At 53.1% G+C, this 17,685-nt stretch overlaps 8 protein-coding genes; 4 read left to right on the forward strand and 4 right to left on the reverse strand.

Moving 5' to 3' along the window:
* Nucleotides 1–441: 441 nt before the first annotated feature.
* Nucleotides 442–2,146, forward strand: RCC_02983 (uncharacterized protein; the record flags this gene model as incomplete). XM_023768276.1 has 5 exons in its annotated part: nucleotides 442–609; nucleotides 784–1,000; nucleotides 1,051–1,656; nucleotides 1,721–2,045; nucleotides 2,101–2,146. The coding sequence occupies 5 exons, from the start codon at nucleotides 442–444 to the stop codon at nucleotides 2,144–2,146; spliced, it is 1,362 nt and encodes a 453-aa protein (XP_023624044.1).
* A 470-nt stretch (nucleotides 2,147–2,616) lies between these two features.
* On the forward strand, nucleotides 2,617–3,950 carry RCC_02984 (uncharacterized protein; the record flags this gene model as incomplete). XM_023768277.1 has 5 exons in its annotated part: nucleotides 2,617–2,659; nucleotides 2,719–2,871; nucleotides 2,981–3,031; nucleotides 3,102–3,222; nucleotides 3,278–3,950. 5 exons carry the CDS (start codon nucleotides 2,617–2,619, stop codon nucleotides 3,948–3,950), a joined length of 1,041 nt encoding a protein of 346 aa, XP_023624045.1.
* A 1,267-nt stretch (nucleotides 3,951–5,217) lies between these two features.
* Nucleotides 5,218–6,523, forward strand: RCC_02985 (related to cellobiose dehydrogenase; the record flags this gene model as incomplete). XM_023768278.1 has 3 exons in its annotated part: nucleotides 5,218–5,257; nucleotides 5,310–5,768; nucleotides 5,865–6,523. The coding sequence occupies 3 exons, from the start codon at nucleotides 5,218–5,220 to the stop codon at nucleotides 6,521–6,523; spliced, it is 1,158 nt and encodes a 385-aa protein (XP_023624046.1).
* Nucleotides 6,524–6,906: 383 nt separating this feature from the next.
* RCC_02986 (probable EB1-like protein) lies at nucleotides 6,907–7,867 on the reverse strand (the record flags this gene model as incomplete). XM_023768279.1 has 4 exons in its annotated part: nucleotides 6,907–6,969; nucleotides 7,030–7,621; nucleotides 7,681–7,752; nucleotides 7,854–7,867. The coding sequence occupies 4 exons, from the start codon at nucleotides 7,865–7,867 to the stop codon at nucleotides 6,907–6,909; spliced, it is 741 nt and encodes a 246-aa protein (XP_023624047.1).
* Nucleotides 7,868–8,463: 596 nt separating this feature from the next.
* RCC_02987 (related to RNA-binding proteins) lies at nucleotides 8,464–9,480 on the reverse strand (the record flags this gene model as incomplete). The annotated part of the gene is made up of 1 exon (XM_023768280.1): nucleotides 8,464–9,480. The coding sequence occupies one exon, from the start codon at nucleotides 9,478–9,480 to the stop codon at nucleotides 8,464–8,466; it is 1,017 nt and encodes a 338-aa protein (XP_023624048.1).
* Nucleotides 9,481–9,763: 283 nt separating this feature from the next.
* Nucleotides 9,764–10,879, forward strand: RCC_02988 (related to syntaxin; the record flags this gene model as incomplete). Its single annotated transcript, XM_023768281.1, has 1 exon — nucleotides 9,764–10,879. The coding sequence occupies one exon, from the start codon at nucleotides 9,764–9,766 to the stop codon at nucleotides 10,877–10,879; it is 1,116 nt and encodes a 371-aa protein (XP_023624049.1).
* Nucleotides 10,880–11,332: 453 nt separating this feature from the next.
* RCC_02989 (related to sensory transduction histidine kinase) lies at nucleotides 11,333–12,908 on the reverse strand (the record flags this gene model as incomplete). XM_023768282.1 has 4 exons in its annotated part: nucleotides 11,333–11,756; nucleotides 11,811–12,635; nucleotides 12,707–12,797; nucleotides 12,893–12,908. The coding sequence occupies 4 exons, from the start codon at nucleotides 12,906–12,908 to the stop codon at nucleotides 11,333–11,335; spliced, it is 1,356 nt and encodes a 451-aa protein (XP_023624050.1).
* A 1,771-nt stretch (nucleotides 12,909–14,679) lies between these two features.
* Nucleotides 14,680–15,699, reverse strand: RCC_02990 (related to SCS3 Inositol phospholipid synthesis protein; the record flags this gene model as incomplete). Its single annotated transcript, XM_023768283.1, has 1 exon — nucleotides 14,680–15,699. The coding sequence occupies one exon, from the start codon at nucleotides 15,697–15,699 to the stop codon at nucleotides 14,680–14,682; it is 1,020 nt and encodes a 339-aa protein (XP_023624051.1).
* Nucleotides 15,700–17,685: the final 1,986 nt, after the last annotated feature.

The raw sequence follows: 17,685 nt of genomic DNA on the forward strand, positions 1-17,685 counted from the left end.
GCAACTCAAACCTAGGCTAGACATTCCCTTCTTGGTTAGGCGTGCTTACTGCCTGCTACGATGCCATGCGACCGAGCGGCGAGCGAGGGAAGCGGATCGCTCCAGGGTTGATCATATGACGGGGCACAAACCGCACACGGCTAGCAGCGCTGCAGTATTCTCCATCCTTCCCCAAGCAGATGTGACTGCGATTGCGGAGGTGGGAGAAGAGGGAGTTGGATTCGGCACGAAGGAAAATTTTCAACCGGCGCGGCTGACCCCTCACCTTGTTGTTTCTCTTACATCTTTCTTTCGCACACGCGCTGCGAGGTTATCTTTGGATGAATTTTATTACTCAATTCGTCTATTCACAGTCCAGCGACCAGGCCCGGATACCTGGGGAGACTCGTTAGCGTGTTCTTTTAGGGACTCTAACTGGGTTCGGTTCCCGCGTACCTGCAGATGGGCGATAGCAGCATCACTGGCGGCGATATGGCAGCGCCCTCGAAGATCGAAAGCCTACCGGAGGGTACCCCCAGCTCGATCGAGTCAACACCCGAACCAGAACCCGGCGCGGAGCCCTCCAACGAACCGGTTCAACCTCAGAAGCGTAAAGGTGGACGCAAGCCGGTAAGTGAATTACTCGCTGCCACYCACACAACCTGAACGCGCGAGGAGATGTCGCCGTCGCCTAGTAATTTTTGGAGCTATCTCCATTGTTTATGTATTGGGTGCCTTTCCAGAGAAATCACCTGGCGATTTCCAAAACATAACCTTGACATTTCGATTGACTAATCCTCCCAGATATATGCTACATCCGAAGAGCGTAAGCAGCGCAACAGGCAAGCTCAGGCTGCCTTTCGTGAACGGCGTACGGAGTACATCAAGCAGTTGGAAGCAACCATCAAGCAGAATGAAGATCAGCTGGCCACCCTCCAGCAGAATCACCGTACGGCGGCCGATGAGTGCCTCATGCTGAGGTACAAAAACTCTCTTTTAGAACGAATATTGCTGGAGAAGGGTTCGAATAGTACCCGCCCACGTCAAAGATCATATACTGATCTTTCCCAGGCATCGACGTTCAAGCGGAGCTTCAGATGAAGTCTGCTAGTCCAGTGCTGGGTCCCGGTTTCATGACCCATGGCGTTGGGCTACCACATGTTCAGCAGCCGCCATTGCAGCGCACTGCTCTACATAGACAGCAGGCCAGACGATCTGCAACTCAGCCATTTCTTCCTAAGCTCGCTCCTGGACAGACAAGTGTGGACATGGCTTATGCGCAATCCTCACCCCTTGCACATCCAACACCTTCGTCACACACATCCTCGCCCTCGGCGGTGTCCACGCGATCCCCCATGGCTGTACACCAAGCAGGGATGCCTTCGCCAGCCCCTGTTCCAGTCACTCAGCCGCAGGCACAGCACTTTGCGAATTTTACACGCCCGTCGCAACAGCAATCTAACCAGGCTTTGTACCAAGCGCAGCAGCAGCAAGTCGGCGCCCAGCGACAAGCTCAGCGATCTGCAACGAACTACCACAGCAGCGGCATGTCAAGCGCGTCGGCTGGTAGCCACCACAGCGCCAATCATCCCGGGCAAGGCGGCAACCCGGCTACCACAGGGCCGTTGGCATCGACTTTCTACCCAAGCCCCTTCCAAAAGCATTTTGATCAGCTCGGCAAGTTGACCCCTACCATCCCCCACAGAACTATGTTCGTCCTAGGTTGATTTCGTGAGTACAGACCAGGAGTACGATACTCAGCAAACCCGATCGATGCTCGACGAACCCGACGTCGAAGACCTTGGTGCACCTCACTCGCCCGTCCTGCATGGAACCTATCCGCCGCAGTTCGAACATTCGCAAGGGCAACAGCATCCCAACTTTTATCCTCAGGCGAGAGGAGGCATGGCGACGGCGCAGTCGCGGCAGACACCACCGCATACGCAGTACGATCAGCCCCAGATGATTCACCCGACGAGCCACCCGACAGCTGCAGAAGGCCACTTCGACGTGGACCAGAATGACGCCATGCTCGATACTGACCCTTTTAACATGGGTCCAAATTTGCAAGTCTCACGAATCCTAAAGTCACGGAGTAGCTCAGGCTAACGGATCTCATAGACACTACCCTAATGCTTACACCTACGACCAGCACCAGCAACGTTAGCTCCATTGTATGAAGTCACTTTAATGGTGAAACATATCATTTCGACAGCGGAAACAGCACCGCCCATTGCATGCGCGRGCTACGATGAAAGACCAGATAGGAACTTTGCGGCATTTGAGCACGCATAGCGAAGGCGCAAGGAAAAGCAGCATTTCATGATTGAGCGTTCTGGGTATTGGAAGGACCAGGGCAAGAGTTTGGCATTGTTATTACGATTATGATGATGTATTATAATGCAATCTACGTGACACGATTGTCTCCTAGCAGCGCTTCACACCGTCACATAAAGTGAGGCAGTTGAATTGAAGGTCGTGCATTATTTTGTTTGCTAGAATCCTGTTCTCAGATGTCATCTCGTTCTCGTTTGGCTTGGCAGCTTTGCGCACACTCTTCCGCAAGCTCGACACCTTGAACTTCTGCTTCACCCCCATTGCACTTCTCCTCGGGACATGGGAGCATAGGTAGACAACATGTCCTCCGCAATTGCATCGAAGAACCTGTACGAGTTGCTGGGTCCGTCTATTACCACCATCCAAAATAGCTGCGAACACGCCCGCTGATATTCATCTCAGGCAACACCGAGGACCAAGATCCTGATCGGGCTCCGCCAGCACCCGTCAAGGCCGTCGACAAGCCCGTTCAGCGCACCGGAAAGCGCAATGCTGGCCCCGAACCAGCGGCCGACCCCCTCCGCTCATCGGCAGGTGGACGTGGTGGAAGAGATGGTGCGTGACGAGTTGGGCCGCGCGTGGGTGGACAAATGATGCCATTGGCGCCCACACGCGTGCATCGGGATTGGAGAAAGATTATACTGACTGATCTCGTGTCGTGCAGGTGGCGCAGTGAACAACCGCGAACAGGGCGACCGCCCCGCGCGCAACAGAGGTATGGAATTATCACTGCGTGAACCTTGGCATTGCCATTGCCATTGGGATCTTCGCTGACATATACGCAGAGCCGCGTGAGTACCGCGGCGGCGAGGGACGTGGCGAGGGACGTGGACGTGGTCGTGGACGCGGACGAGGTGGACGCGGCGGCGCACCACGCGACGACCGCCACAGCCACACCGGCATCAAGTACGACTCGTGCTACAATCTCCCAATGACTTCTGGCGACTGACATTCACCTCAGCGAGCACGAGAAGCAAGCCGCGCACGGCTGGGGCGCCGAGACTGGCACTGCCGAGTGGGCTGACGAGAAGGCTGGCGAGGCCATTGCCAATGCCGAGGCCAACAACGAGCCTGGCYTCACCGCAGACATCAGCGCTGGCGATCCAGCATTTTCCAACGGCCCTGGTGCAGCTGGAGAAGCTGTCAACGACGACGCCGCAGCAGAGCCGGAAGACAACACCAAGTCCTACGACCAGTACCTCGCCGAGCAGGCCGAGAAGCGGCTGGCTATCTCTCAGACCCTGTCGGTCCGCAAGCCCAATGAGGGCTCGAAGCAGCAATTCCCCGAGGGCAAGGCCTTCTCACGCGAGTCGGAAGACTTTATTGCCGCCGCTGCTGGCAAGGCTCGCAAGGCCAAGGAGGCTCAGGACAAGAAGGAGCGACTCACCCTCGATGGCCAGTACTACCAAGCAGCGGATTCTGGCGACCGTGGTGGCCGAGGAGGTCGCGGTGGACGTGGCGGCGCGCGCGGCGGACGTGGCGAGTTCAGGGGAGAGCGTGGATCTCGCGGCGGTCGTGGTCGTGGCGAGCCCAGAGGAGGTGCCCGCGGCGATGCTCGTCCAGAGCGGGGCAGCGCACGCGGTGCCTTCAATGCTACCGACGCGTCTGCTTTCCCAGCCCTCGGTGGGTCATAGAGACCTCACTCAACCACATCAGCCCCTGCAGCCTTACGCTGTCGACGCAACATCTCACTCGATGTTGAAGGAGGCAAACAAAATCTGTACGTTGGCTTTCGATGAGGTGGCGTCCTCGTCGATTGAGCATGTTTACAGTAATCGAACAAATTGATTTATTCGAACTCATGCTGCTTGTCAGATTGTCATCCCCAGWATCGATTGCTTGATGCTGCAGAGGGCTCTGATGCGGCTCAGATCCTCGTTTTGAGAGAATTCATCAGTCTAGKTAAACGCACGCTGACCTGATCCGGAGTAGCGCGGCCTAACAMAAATCTTGTCCACGTTGCCCTGCGGACTTCTACGACGGCGGATGTACGACGAATACATCCTGAAACGCAAGCTGCTTGGCGTAAGCAGCGAAGTGTTTGCCCAGAGATAAACAAGGATTCTATCTTCCAGTCTTAGACCAACATGTCCTGCCAAGCTTCTTGCGTCTTTGATCCCGCGCGTTCAGACACATCATCACTGCCGGGGGCTGGAATCCAACCATGGCACCCGGCTGGTATACTCGGGATTCACTTGTTTTCGTAATGCACAGTGCAGCCGAGGTGCGGATGACTCCATTTTGATGACACTTGCACTAACAGTGATCCAAGGTCGATCGACGAATCAGCATCACCGTGAAGGCGTTTACCGCTTTAACCGTTTTTGCTTTGCGCTTCGACGACCTCATCACAATCATGACTAGCCCAAGGCGAGCTTCAGTACAGGCGTTGAATCGACAAATGAAACACCTTCGACTCGTTCGACCAGCTGTCGTGGTCCGCATATGCGTGATCCAGCATGTCCGACAGCCACGAAGATGATGAAGGTCAGCCTACAACACACGGAGCCATCTGATAGGAAACTATTCTCGTCCAAATCGGAAAACCTAGAGCTAATGACGGCCGCCCGCTGGCTTCTCCGCACTGCTACAGTACCCCGGCCCCAATGCCTTCCGGGTACCAAGTACGCACCATTGGCAAGTTGGCAACCGGACTCGGCGGTGCTCGGACAACCTTTTCGCTGATCGATACTACGACGATGATCTAGTGGGGTTGTTAGTCCGTCTCGAYGGCCGCGTGCCATCATCGCTGGCAGCGATCGATAAGATGTCCCTTGTATCGACTCTCGTCCACTTTTACTATATATCCGTTTCACACAAACCAGCGGAGCTGAGTTTTCGCTGACCACTTCCTACCTAACACTACAACAACACCTCGGTTCATAGGGGAACGTCATTATCATGAAGGCTTCTCTTACAGGCGCTGCGTTGCTGAGTCTAGGTATGCGTTGCCACCGAGAGAACAACACAAACCAAAGCTAACTCCATTCCAGGCTCAGCTGCGCAAGCACAATCTATTGTCTCCAACTGTCCAGCAACGAACGTGTGTTACAAGTTGAATGTACCAGATACCACAGCTAGTTCAGGAAGTGGCGACATCTACTTTCAAATCTCAGCACCAACAACGTACTCATGGGTCGCCCTCGGTCAAGGATCCGGGATGCGCGGATCCAACATGTTCGTGATGTACACATCGTCCAACGGACAGAACGTCACGGTCTCTCCGCGATTGGGAACTGGATACAACATGCCACGATACAATTCTGCGGCCCAGCTTGAAGTGCTTGAGGGATCGGGAGTGAGCAATGGGATGATGACAGCCAACGTGAAATGTAGCAACTGCAACAGCTGGGGCGAGTCTGGGAAAATGGACTTCTCGTCTACTGCTGCAAGCAACTGGATTTACGGCTATCTCTCCGGAGAACCGCTCAACAGCGACGACGTGGAAGAGAGTATTTCCCAACWCGACGATGACGGAGCTCAGCCCTTCACTTGGGATCTTGCCAGCGCCAGGGGAGGACAAGACGTGAATCCCTTCACAACTCCAGCGGCAGCCACAACCCCAGCATCGGCTGGTACATCCATGGGTACCGGATCCTCCAGTGGTGGCGGATCCTCCGTTTCTAGCAAGCTCATCATCGCCCATGGTGTCATCGCATCAGTCGCATTCATCGCAGTCTTCCCTATCGGCGGCATCATCATTCGCCTTGCATCCTTCACGGGCCTCCCGTGGGTGCACGCAGCGATCCAGATTCTCGGATACTTGATCTTCACGGTTGCATTCGGGATGGGAATTTGGATCGCTAGGAATCTGGACCTCCTTTCGAACCACCACCCAATCATTGGAATTGTTCTCTTCGTACTGCTCTTCGCACAGCCCTTTGGTGGTATTCTGCACCACCGCATGTACAAGAAGACAGGTCGTCGCAGCATTGTCTCTCACTTGCACGTCAACCTCGGTCGCGTCGCTATTATTTTGGGCATAATCAACGGCGGCTTGGGCTTGAGGCTTGCGAGTGTGTCGAAGAAATACGTCATTGCCTACAGTGTATGCGCGGGCGTCATGGGAGCTGCTTACATTGCAGCGATGATTGTTGGCGAGGTGAAGAAGGCAAGAAAGGGGCCATCGGAGCTGTCGAAATTTGAGAAGCATGAGGTTAGTAGCGAGGAGGGTATTTCCAAGGTGGGCACCAGCAGTCATCGCTAGTATTGTACATCACAGCCGAGAGTGAGAGATGAAATATAACGACATTTACAATGTTCACGTAACAAGTCCACGATGTATGACGAGAGGCTATGAGACTCTTGAGCATGTGGCAGATATCGGTACATCAGGCCCAATTTTGAATCTGGTAGATATCCTGTGCGGGCCAGCAGACACCACTTGTGTGTCCAGCATTCCCGTGCAGGACTTCTGATGGTTAAGAAGCTCAGCGGCCTGTGCGACTGCTCGTGCTGCTCCATGCAGAGATTCATGATGCTCTTGGTGTATGTTCCCGCGACGGCTTTCTCATCCTGGCCCTCGCCGCATCTCTACAATGGGATATCTTGGTATCATGGATCAACTTTGCAAGCAAAATCGTGGTATCATCAAAACGTCTCCTCGTCACCCGCAGCCTCAGCATCCGCCTCCTGTGGGATTTCGAAGCCCTCCTGGAATGATATGTTAGCTGGTCGTTCCTCCATCCAAATTTCCCCCCAAAGAATACGCACCTCCGTCGAGTACAGAATGYTCTGAATCTGCTTGAGCAAGCTACCCTCGTCCTCCTCGAGCGCGGGGTCGGCGTCCATTGCTTGCTGGATGAGAAGTTCTATGTCCCGCAGCTTGCTGAAGTAGAAGTCGCGCTCACGCTCAAGGCCCTGCACCGTCTCCATAAGCTCAGCGTTCTTCGCCTGCAACACGCCGCTAGCGGGTGCAGCCTGACGACTGCTGGTCCGAGGCGCAGACGCCGCAGCCGCCGGTCTCCTAGCCGCCGCCGATCCTGCTGGTGYCCTCTTGGTTGGTGGCAATGCCGGAGCTGCACCTGCGCCAAGACCTTTTCTCCGCGAAAGCGCGTCGTAGTCGCCGCCAGGGTAGTACTGGTCCCAGTATCGCTTCGACCACTGCAAGAACTCCAGGTTGTCCTGCATCTTGCACTTGACTAGCTGCTCGACGGGAATAGGATGGTCGACATGGTGCTTGCGGAAGGTGTTGCTGAGAATCTTGAAGTTTTCGAGGTAGGCATATTCGGCGTTGACGTTGAACTTGACGCGGCTCATAGGAACATCGAGGAAGATGCTGTCGTAAATCTGGCAAAGGGCAGCGCTAGGATGCACGTCAGCAGCTGTCGGAGCGTGAGAGCTGCATGCTGAATGGTCACCTACCCGGTTCCACACTGCTCGACCTTGGTCAGGTTGAGCTGGAGGAGGCCATTAAGCCATCCCAGCAGTTCCTGTCTGCGCACGTGTGTTAGTGGATGCGCGGGAGAAGGGCAGATTGGAAGGCGTGGCGGAGCGGAGCAAGCGGCGCCGATTGYCCGCGCGAATGCAGCCCGTACCTTGACTCTCCCATGATGACGGTATGGGTGAGGTGTAATGTCGATATGGTGGTGCACGTGGATGCGGGATGTCAATGTTGATGTGAAGATTGTCGAGATGGTGGGGTGATAAATTGAACCACGACCCTGAAATCAACAAACACCCGACAGGAACTGATGGAACTTGGAAGTAGACCCCAGCCTTGATCGGATAAAACTATGTCACCACCTGCACACAGAATTTAGACCTTTAAGTCACTACATTACGGACACAAATCTTGATTCACCTGCTTGCACCACGCCTGCGATACTCTCTCGCATTTCCCGCCAGAGGCCAATAATCAATCCATGGTAGCAACATTCGTAAAAGAGGCAAATGCTTTGTAATGGCTTGTCATTGGTTGCTTGTCGCGGGAACTAACGCGTGTTCATGTGGTTGTCCTCAAAGCGCCGGCTTCAGATAGTGAGTGACCGAAGCACTCCGCAATCGGGTAGTCATCTACCGGCTCGGCTCCAGATCGTGTCTTGCATGTCAATGTGTTACGCCGTCTGCGCATAGATAGAACCTCGCCTAACTACTATGCTCAGGTGCATGGTTGGCTACTTGCTGCGACCACACCATCGCAGTATACTAAGGCCGCCTGTAGGGCTCTCTCGATGGCGACCTGTCGTCCCTCAAGCGTTTCGTTTTCTGCTCCGATTCACGCCGTCTGTGCGGTTGCTCATCTTCACTTCGAGAGTCGCCTCGTCTTGACATGTGCTGCGAGCGACGGTCCTCTTTGTCGGAAGAAGGCGTGCGTGATCTTTGGCGCCTCGATTTCTGGCTTCGCTGCTCGCCATCTCGTCCCGAGTCTGGAGTCCGAGATCTCTCCCGCCTTGACCGATGAGACCGATGCCTCCTGTGATCGTCCTCGTCTTCTCGCCTAGATCGATGCTCGTCTTGCCTTTTCTCCCGATCATCTTTTGCATCGTTGCCATCTTTACGAGAGCGATGACGATGCCTGTGGCGATGCTCTCTTTCGTCCCGGCTCCGTCTGTTGTCCTTCGACTTGTGCTTCACAAGTCCTTTCAATGCTTCCGCAACCTCCGCTTTCTTCTCCTTCACAAGGTATGCCTTCATCGGGTCATCCTCGTCGTGATYCTTCAATAGCTTCGCCAGTTCAACCTCCTCCCGTAGCAGCGGCCGCTCCGCCTCACTCTCGCTGGCACTTTCTGTCCTCCTCCGCTTCCTGCGATCGTCTCCCTCCCTGTCAGTATCATCAGCCACCTCTTCCTCCTCGTCACCAATACCCTCGACCTCGCCTTCCTTCTTCTTATAGCGTGTATGATCCACACTCATCACACGACCCATGACGCCCGCTCCACTGAGATTATCAACCGCCAAATCGCAACTCCGCTGATCCTCGTATTTCAAAAAGCAGAATCCTCGACTCTTGCCCGTTTCCTTATCGCGGACGAGATTGATGTGTACAGGATTCCCATACTGGCTGAATATAGTCAGGATGTCTCCTTCGCTCAGCTCAAATGGCAAACCGCCGATGTAGAGGTAGGCCGTGTCGCGGTAGTCGGTGTGCCATGATGCGTTTGGAGGAATGACCTTGTCGAGTTCTGTCTGGTTGAGTCGCTCAATCTGACGGACAGACTGCATGACTGCTACTAGTAGTCTCCGTGTATCAGACGTCAAGGCAGCAGGTGGATGTTTCTGCGTAAAATTGTTGGATCTGGTACCTGGCTTTTGAATCTAGCGGATCTACTCCGTAGCGCCGCTTGTGACTGCGGGATCGATTCCGGGATGACGATTCCGGGAACAGGAGCTTCACGTGCGACGCTTCGTGAAGTTCACTCTCTACTTCCCACCAAGCTAGGCAGGAGCACCGCAGAACAATCGCAGACTTGTCAAACTGCGAGACTACTGTCAACACACCCAAAGTATGTCGCCTGCACTGCAAATCTCGATCCCGTCAGCGTCGACAGCCACACCACTAGATGGCAAACCATATACACAGTACACAATTGTCCTCCAGCTACCACTGCGCAAGCACGAGATCAAGAAACGCTACAACGACTTTGTTCAGCTGAACGAGACTCTGACATCACAATGTTCCGAGGCTCCTCCCGTACAGCTCCCAGCTAAATCGTGGTTGCGACGAACAGTCAACAACCCAGCTCTCACCGAAGAAAGGCGACAAGGTCTGGAGAGGTATCTTCACAGCATAATCGCATCAGATGATGCTCGATGGCGGAGTAGCAGTGCTTGGAGGAGCTTCCTCAACCTGCCTAGTGGTGGTGCGACCACTACAACGACCAACGGCAGGCGGCCAGGGAGCTCAAGCGCCATTATAGATCCGAATCAGTGGCTCGATGTCCATCGAGACTTGAAGTCACAGATTCAGACGGCACGACAGCAGTTGAAACAGCGGGAAGCGGCGACAACGGCTCAAGCTCAGCACACACTATCTGCAGAAGCCAAGGCTAGTCTTGTGCGAGCTGCAACTTCGATAGCACAGCTTGATGATGGATTGAAGAGTATTACCACTRCTAGCAAGGGAGACGACGCTGGATGGGGTAGCAGTAAAAAACTGGGAGATGGTGAGCTGAGACGGAGACGCGATTTGATTGGCGCCGCGAAGAAGGAAGTGGAAGGGCTGGAAGGAGTGCTGCGGAGTATGGCTACCAAGACCGCCAGCACCTCAAGTAGTATGAACACCAGTGCTACTGCTACCTCGGGCGACAAAGAAGCTTTATGGAGAGGAACGTCGGCTGCAAAACCCAGTGGCCGAGTGCTTGGTGGACCTGCAAAGGAGACGGAACGCACGAGGGAACTGGACAACGCTGGTGTATTGCAGTTGCAGAAACAAGTCATGCAAGAACAGGATGAAGATGTGCTCTCCTTGGGAAAGACCGTGGCTAAACTCAAAGACATGGGTATCATGATCAACGAGGAACTGGCTATCCAAAATGAAATGCTGGGGCTGGTGGAAGAGGACGTCGACAGAGTGCAAGGCAAGATCGATATCGGGAGAAGACGAATTGGAAAGATCAGTTAGAAAGGGATTACGGGTTTATAGATTTAGGTTGGTCTGATACCATTAGCCTGCTGCGTTCTAGCGAAGCATGATGTATACTATTGAGCTCAGCGGCTCCTTTTTCAGCTCGATATCACGGTCTTGCCGACCGCTTTCGACTGGTGGCGTGGGTTCTTCGATCACACAGAAGACAGGAGCTTCCCTCGATATTCCGTGACCTTGAGGGTAGTCGTTCGTAGTCAACGATCAACGTCATGTCAACAAAGGCCGACTTGATACTGTGATGTGCAGACCACAGGTCAGGGAGGGAATTCATGCGATCCAACAACCGAAGACCAGGCTTCCTCCCGTCGATCCATAATTGTCGATAGGAATGTCGATCAGGTCGACCAGAGGCAGTTTTCAAATCTTCGCATTCTCAGGGCGAGGGGCTGAGGTCTAACACCCTACTCTGTAGGCGTGGAGTCGATCTCTTCATCCAGCCGCTGGGCTGCAAGCTTTCTCCATCTGCTGTACGAGGCTCTCAATCTTATAAGGCTTGGTAGTGATCGAGTCCATTCCCGCAGCCAGAGCAGCTGTCTCATGCTCGCCTCGAGCGTTCGCGGTAACGGCGATAACGTTCAGACGACGCCGGTTGGGTCGAGCAGCCTCGAAAGCTCGGATTCGCTGAACGCAGGTGATGCCGTCCATGACGGGCATCTCGATGTCGAGTAGAACCACATCGAATGATCGACTTCCCACGGCTTTGCGTGGTATCGACAAAGGATCGCTTGTGGGGAAGTTCATGTGAAGCTGTTTCAACGCTTCCTCGCCGTGTAATGCCACACTTACTTCGTAACCACGCTTCCTCAATTGGTTTGCGAGAACCTTTTGGTTGATCAAGTTATCTTCGACGACACTGCAGCTTTGTTAGTTTGTCGGGCGAGAAGGCAGGGCATAGGACACAACATACAGAACTCTTCGTGGACCTGCCTTCTCCTTCTGGTCTGCACACGAACGCGTAGCTTCCTGTCCGTTCGGAAGCTCAGGCGGACGACTCAAGACGGGTGAGTAGTCATTGTCGATTGCCTGAAGCCTCGCGGGTATGCGTATTGGCGGCGGATCTGACTTTGTCTTGGGCGGTTCACAACGCTTCGACTCCACTGAAAAAACGAATTTGGATCCTACGCCTGCTTCAGACGCCACTCCAATACGCCCTCCTTGGAGCTCCGTCAAATCTCGAGATATGAACAGTCCCAAACCGCTTCCGCCGTACTTGCTCTCGGTTTTCGGACTCGCTTGGGCGAACCGTTCAAACAGACTGGAAAGCTCATCCTCGGTGAGGCCAGGGCCAGTATCCTCAACAGTTGTGACCAGAAATACAGACTCCACATCTTTGTACTGCTCACCGAACTTTACATTTCCAGTTCCACCAGGGTGACGTGGTTTGGCGAATCGTACGCTATCGACTGCTGTCTCGTTGTTCGACGCAGCACTTAGCTTGACCTCAATCTTGCGGGTCGGACGATTCTTCACAACCTTAATAGCGTTGGTGACCATGTTGAAAAGAATCTGGAGATATCTGACAGAGTCCAGTAGAAGCCAGTCGATTCCGAATGCTTCGATCGAAGGGTCTTCTTTGAAATCCAGCTCGATACTACCGGCTTTCCGCTCTGATTGGAAGATTGCAATGGCCTGCTCGACGACCTCTCGAGGTCTGATGCTCGTAGGGTTTATTTCTACAAGGCGCGAATCGAGCTTGCTCATTTGTATCACGTCGTCGGCGATTGTCTTGATGCTGTCGTTATAATATCAGTGTACGGCCGGGGTGTGTGGTCTCCACGCTGTCTGGCGTTGATGACAACTTACTGATGCGTGCAGAAGGCAATTGTTTGAGCGGCTTCGATTACGTCTCCGGATGACTTGTCACAACTCTGGCGAGCGTTTGAGATGATGTCGTCTACACAGGATAATCAGCGTAATGGTAGAGAAGCGATGAGGAGTCGGATTTCTGGCAGATCTGCTCCTTTGTGTCGGTCCTCAGCATTGACTTACCGGTGCAATGCACCATTGCAGAAAGTGGGTTTCTGATCTCGTGAAAAATCTGATCGATGAATCTCTCCTTCTGCTGCTTCAACTCCAAAGCCTCATCCATGCGTTTTCGCAGAAAGGTTTCTGCACTCTTGTGAGATGTGATGTCAATGATCCAGCACCTTGTGAAACTCCCTTCCTCCGGATCTTTATAAGCAGAGACTAAAATCCAGGCGGGCGATGCTTCGGGCACAGCTTCAGAAGGGCTAATCGCAGCCCGCGCAGCCCATTTCTTCAGCCGACACTGAAAAGAGAACGAGCCCTGTCGGAACGATCCAAATTCGAGATGTTGTCGAACCTTGTCAGTATCTTCAGGGTGAATATAGTCAAGAAAGGACTTCGTATCTGGTGGTTGCGCCATGATGTCCCAGTACGCAAGATTCGCCGTGTCGATGGAGAACCCACTGTGGTCCACGAGAGAGATGATGCCGACCGGAGCATGATCGCCAAACCTCTCAAACCGCTCCTCCTTCATCTGCAWTTCCCACAGTTTCGCACAATTACAAGATCGACCTGAAAAGTGCTCGTCAAGCCGCAGGATGTTGGCTGCCGTCTGCGTTGCAGTTCTATCAATCGCCGTCTTGACCACATTCCCAAGCCCTCGCACGGCTGATATGCTTCGTTCCCGGCGGGGTGGTGCCTTGTTCTCCTCAAGTACGGTTACCAAGCTCCCGGCCACGGATCCGTCTTCGTCGATTAAAGGAAGCAGTTTCCATCGGTATACCCGTTCCTCGACGAAGCCCAGCCGATCCTGCCTAACTCGCTGATTCTCCAAAATCTCTAGCTGGCCGTGCTCTGTTTGTCGCTCCCAGGTAGCATCAAAATCCGGACAGATGTCGACCAACGAGTCTTTAACGAGGCCCCCTTGCAGTTTTGGATGAGTCTTCCCAATCAATTCCGCAAATGCCTCGTTGTACACAATAGCCGTGTGGTTCACTGGTCCGTAGACAACGGCAGAGGCATCCGTGTCAGCCATTGAGGCCAGCACAATCTGCCGCAAATTTGACGGCCATTGTTCGATTGGGCCTAAAGGCGATGTGGTCCAGTCGACATTTTCTCGCATGGACCTCTCAAAGTCCCCAATCGCCCGTGGCTTTCGTGTCCATTCAAGCGAGCGCATTCGTCTCGCCAAAACCATATCTACCAGGTGGTGGATTGCCTTGAGAGGAATTCCGGCCACGCGTGGGAAGAACCATGGCCTAATATAATCAGTCAGCTCTCGACCGGCCGGCGTGGCAGTGCCAGGGATCCTGGGCGTTATTACATTTAGAGCTGCGGGTGAAACACGGCCTATTGGCTCGCTTCGATGTGCCGATCATGCGAATAAGGTACAAGGGTCAATAGCTCAAGCCTCAAGGCTTCTGGATCATCAAAGAACTGGCGATTGCACGATACCAAACAATTCTTACTATGTCACTGATGTGCCGCGAGCCCTGTCTCGTGACACGTTCCAGCGCCATATCTCGGTAGTTGTTGAAGACAGCCTAAGCATACCCAAAGATTTTCGCGATGACCTGGCTACTGTACTGTGATTTGGTCGTCAATCMCTGCCAGGTGCTCCTCGCTGCCCGAACGATTTTGAACAAGGATTCGGATGGATCTGATCTCCAATGATACGAGAGCCCTCACAAGATCTTCAGCGTCATATCTCCATATACGAAATCTCGATTCATTGCGGCGTTTGGTGCAAAGAAATACCCGCTCGTTGCGTGCTATAGTGTAGCGCATCGCCGCCAATCTCGTGCAGATGTTCAAACTCCGGGCATGCCCAAGACCTGTCGCAACAAAGGCACGGCTCTTGGTAGGAAGTAGACCAAGTAGATGGAGCCAAAAGCCACCAGTAGACCTGTCAACTTCTCAACCCAAGTGTGAAAGTATGCTGCAGTCATCAAAAGCATCCACCAGCTGAACACGGCCACTGCAAGTGAGACCGTGATCCCCACTCCCAAGTCTTTCGCTTCCTGTTCTCTATCCCCAGACTCGACTGCCGCACTCCTGTTCAAGCCATGGTGCGTGCGAATGCGTCGAGCCTCCCGCAATCCCTCGTTCCGCAGAACCGCAGGCAGCAACTCGAGCCACAACATGGCGCTACTCAGGATCAATAAGAACACATGTCCGCTTATGTCATGTCCACCTCGCCAAGTGCCACCCGTTGCCTTGCATGCAGCGTGAGTGAAGACCTCGCGAAAGTCACCCATCTCTGCCTTCTCGGCACGGTCCTCTGCTGTCTTGCCCTTGATGATCTCGCATTGTCCACCCGTCCATCTGAAGCTGCGATCGATAATGGCAGGCCCGAAGAACCACTGAGTGACGAAGATCCATATCAGCGTGATGGACGTGTAGCGCACCATGGCTTGCACGCGTCGTTTGGTGAGGCGAAGCGAAAGCGGCGGTCCCAGCGAAGAGTGAGAGAAGATCAAGAGCAAAAAGGCCAAAGTCGTCCAGAACCAGCCAATCTTAACGAACCACACGTTGAAGACATTGCTCTTCTTAGCAAAGTAGCTGGGCGCGTTGCGCGGGTCGTATGACTGCGAGTCCGGGAGGTATGTGGCGAAGCGCGTGTTGGGATGCAGCGTGCTGAACAGTGAGCCGAAGACGAGGGTGATGGGATAGATGGCGAGCAGCGTCGCCTCGAGAGCCGTGGGCAGAAAGGGCGRGCCGGAACCCGCGCCGAGCGCCATGTCGGCTTGGTTGGACTTCACGGAGCTGGCATTGGACGTGGAAGGTGGTGGAATAGGTACTTCGACCTTGGTCGTCCGCCGTGTCGCCATCGGAGGCCGTAGGAAATAAAGCGTTGTTGTTGTACAATTTCCCACGTCAGCACCAGACGAACAAGATCTGCGAGGAACCAGAATGGGAATGACGACACAAGGCGGGCTAAATTCCAGGCCGATCTCCTTCCAAGATTGCCCAGATGTAAAAACCAGGAACGGAGCCCATTCCGGTGGGGAGAGCCCGAGAAAAGAAAACACGACATCATTATCATCTCGTCATGCAATCATTTGAAATATTGACAGCATTGGCTCCAACGACAGGTACGAATACCCTAGACTAAAGCAGGACAACCTGATTCACACCGATGCCAGATATGTACAGCTCGACGGTCTTGGTCTACGTGCCTTGCACACTGATACAATCAGACTCAGGTAGCAACATGGATCTGACATACATCTAGCGCCCCGCCTGCTTTCCAAAGTTTGTGGAGCTGAGGCTTGTCACATTTCCACTCTACACGCATCCACTAATGACTGTCTTCTCTTCTCCTTTCTGGTGCATCCTCCGCCTTGAAGAATGCCCTTGCAAATCTAGGCGAGAAGGTACCTTGATCCGAATGGAGCAATACACGAGATACCTAGATGAGTCGGCATATCAGAACTTGGCGACACCAGGTGAGATGCTACACATCTCGGCCACCCAGGATCTGCACGAGTCCATGTCTGCATGAGCCAGGATTCTATTGTATCAACGAAAGTCCCATGCCTAATGTTGAGACAGTCGGTACCATCAGAGAGCCACCCAGTCATGCACGAAAGACGCGCGACTTGTTGGCTGCAAATCGGGAAGCAGACATTGCTGGCTTGCACGACGCACAAAGATAGCAAGTGGAGTACTTTATATCATGTTGGCTCAGTCACACCATGAATGCGAAGGACCATGGAGACACAAAGGAGATATGTGCCGAACTGTCGGGCCTGCCACCGATTTCCCGGAACTCCACGAATTTCCCTGCATTAGTGGTATCTCTAAACTTGTTTAATTATACGACGAGTGTTTTGCTTTTTCTGTTTTCGGTCAACTTTGTATACAATGTTGCGCTGTTGGCACAGTATATGTGCTTGAAGCCTCCCTATGGACGTTCTATGGCGATTGTGTACGGAGGCCATGGCCGGTCCACTACATGGCTGTCTTTGCGACCGGCCAGGGATCATCTGCTACGAATATATACATATGTCCTAGAATGCTCTGCAACCAATGTCTCGATGATACATCTGTGCCGTCATCATCACTGCGTTCAGACTCGCTTTTCATGCCAGAGATGGCATTGATAGCCGTCGGCTTTGAGTAGAGAGCTTGCTTTTCAACACGAACGCTCATCGTATCGCATTCCACCAATGCTGAGAGTGGAAGCGGGTGAATGATACTAGGGGAACGCGGCCAGTAAAGGCCACGTAGAATGCAGCTCGCTTTAACTCCGGCCTATCCGTATAATCACAACCTAAAATCTTAGATATTTATTACATCTGGACATTTGGCCTAGTGGTTAGGGCGTGTTAGGATTGAGGAAATGCTAGGTAGAGGCCTGGTTTAAAACTTCGGACATTACAGGGGTTCTAGTTGCCGGAGAAGCCTAGTAGTCTCGTTTCCATTACGAGATYAGGGGTTCAATTCCCTTAGTGTTYAATCTTCTTTTTGTTCCTTTTTTAGGAATATTCTTTTTACTATAAAAAGGACTTTAGTCTTTTTTACTATTAGGAGGACGTATCTTACTTATAATATACCTGTTCCTTAACGGATTTACTTTAAAATTTGATATTAATAGTAACGTTAGTAATAAAGGAGGGTTATATACTAAATTCTATATATATTATAGATTAGTAATGTTTAATACTAATCCACCTTCTCGGCGAATAGGCTAGCGAYAGCGAGGTATATATTTAGTATATTCCGAGTAGGCGAGGTCCGTAGTAAGCATTCGACAAGACTCGTGTTAAAACTTAGAGTAAATCGGTCGAGAGACAGCTAAGTTCTAAATAAGG

This window comes from Ramularia collo-cygni (genome assembly GCF_900074925.1).
Source record: "Ramularia collo-cygni strain URUG2 genome assembly, contig: RCC_scaffold03, whole genome shotgun sequence".
Lineage (NCBI taxonomy): Eukaryota > Fungi > Ascomycota > Dothideomycetes > Mycosphaerellales > Mycosphaerellaceae > Ramularia > Ramularia collo-cygni.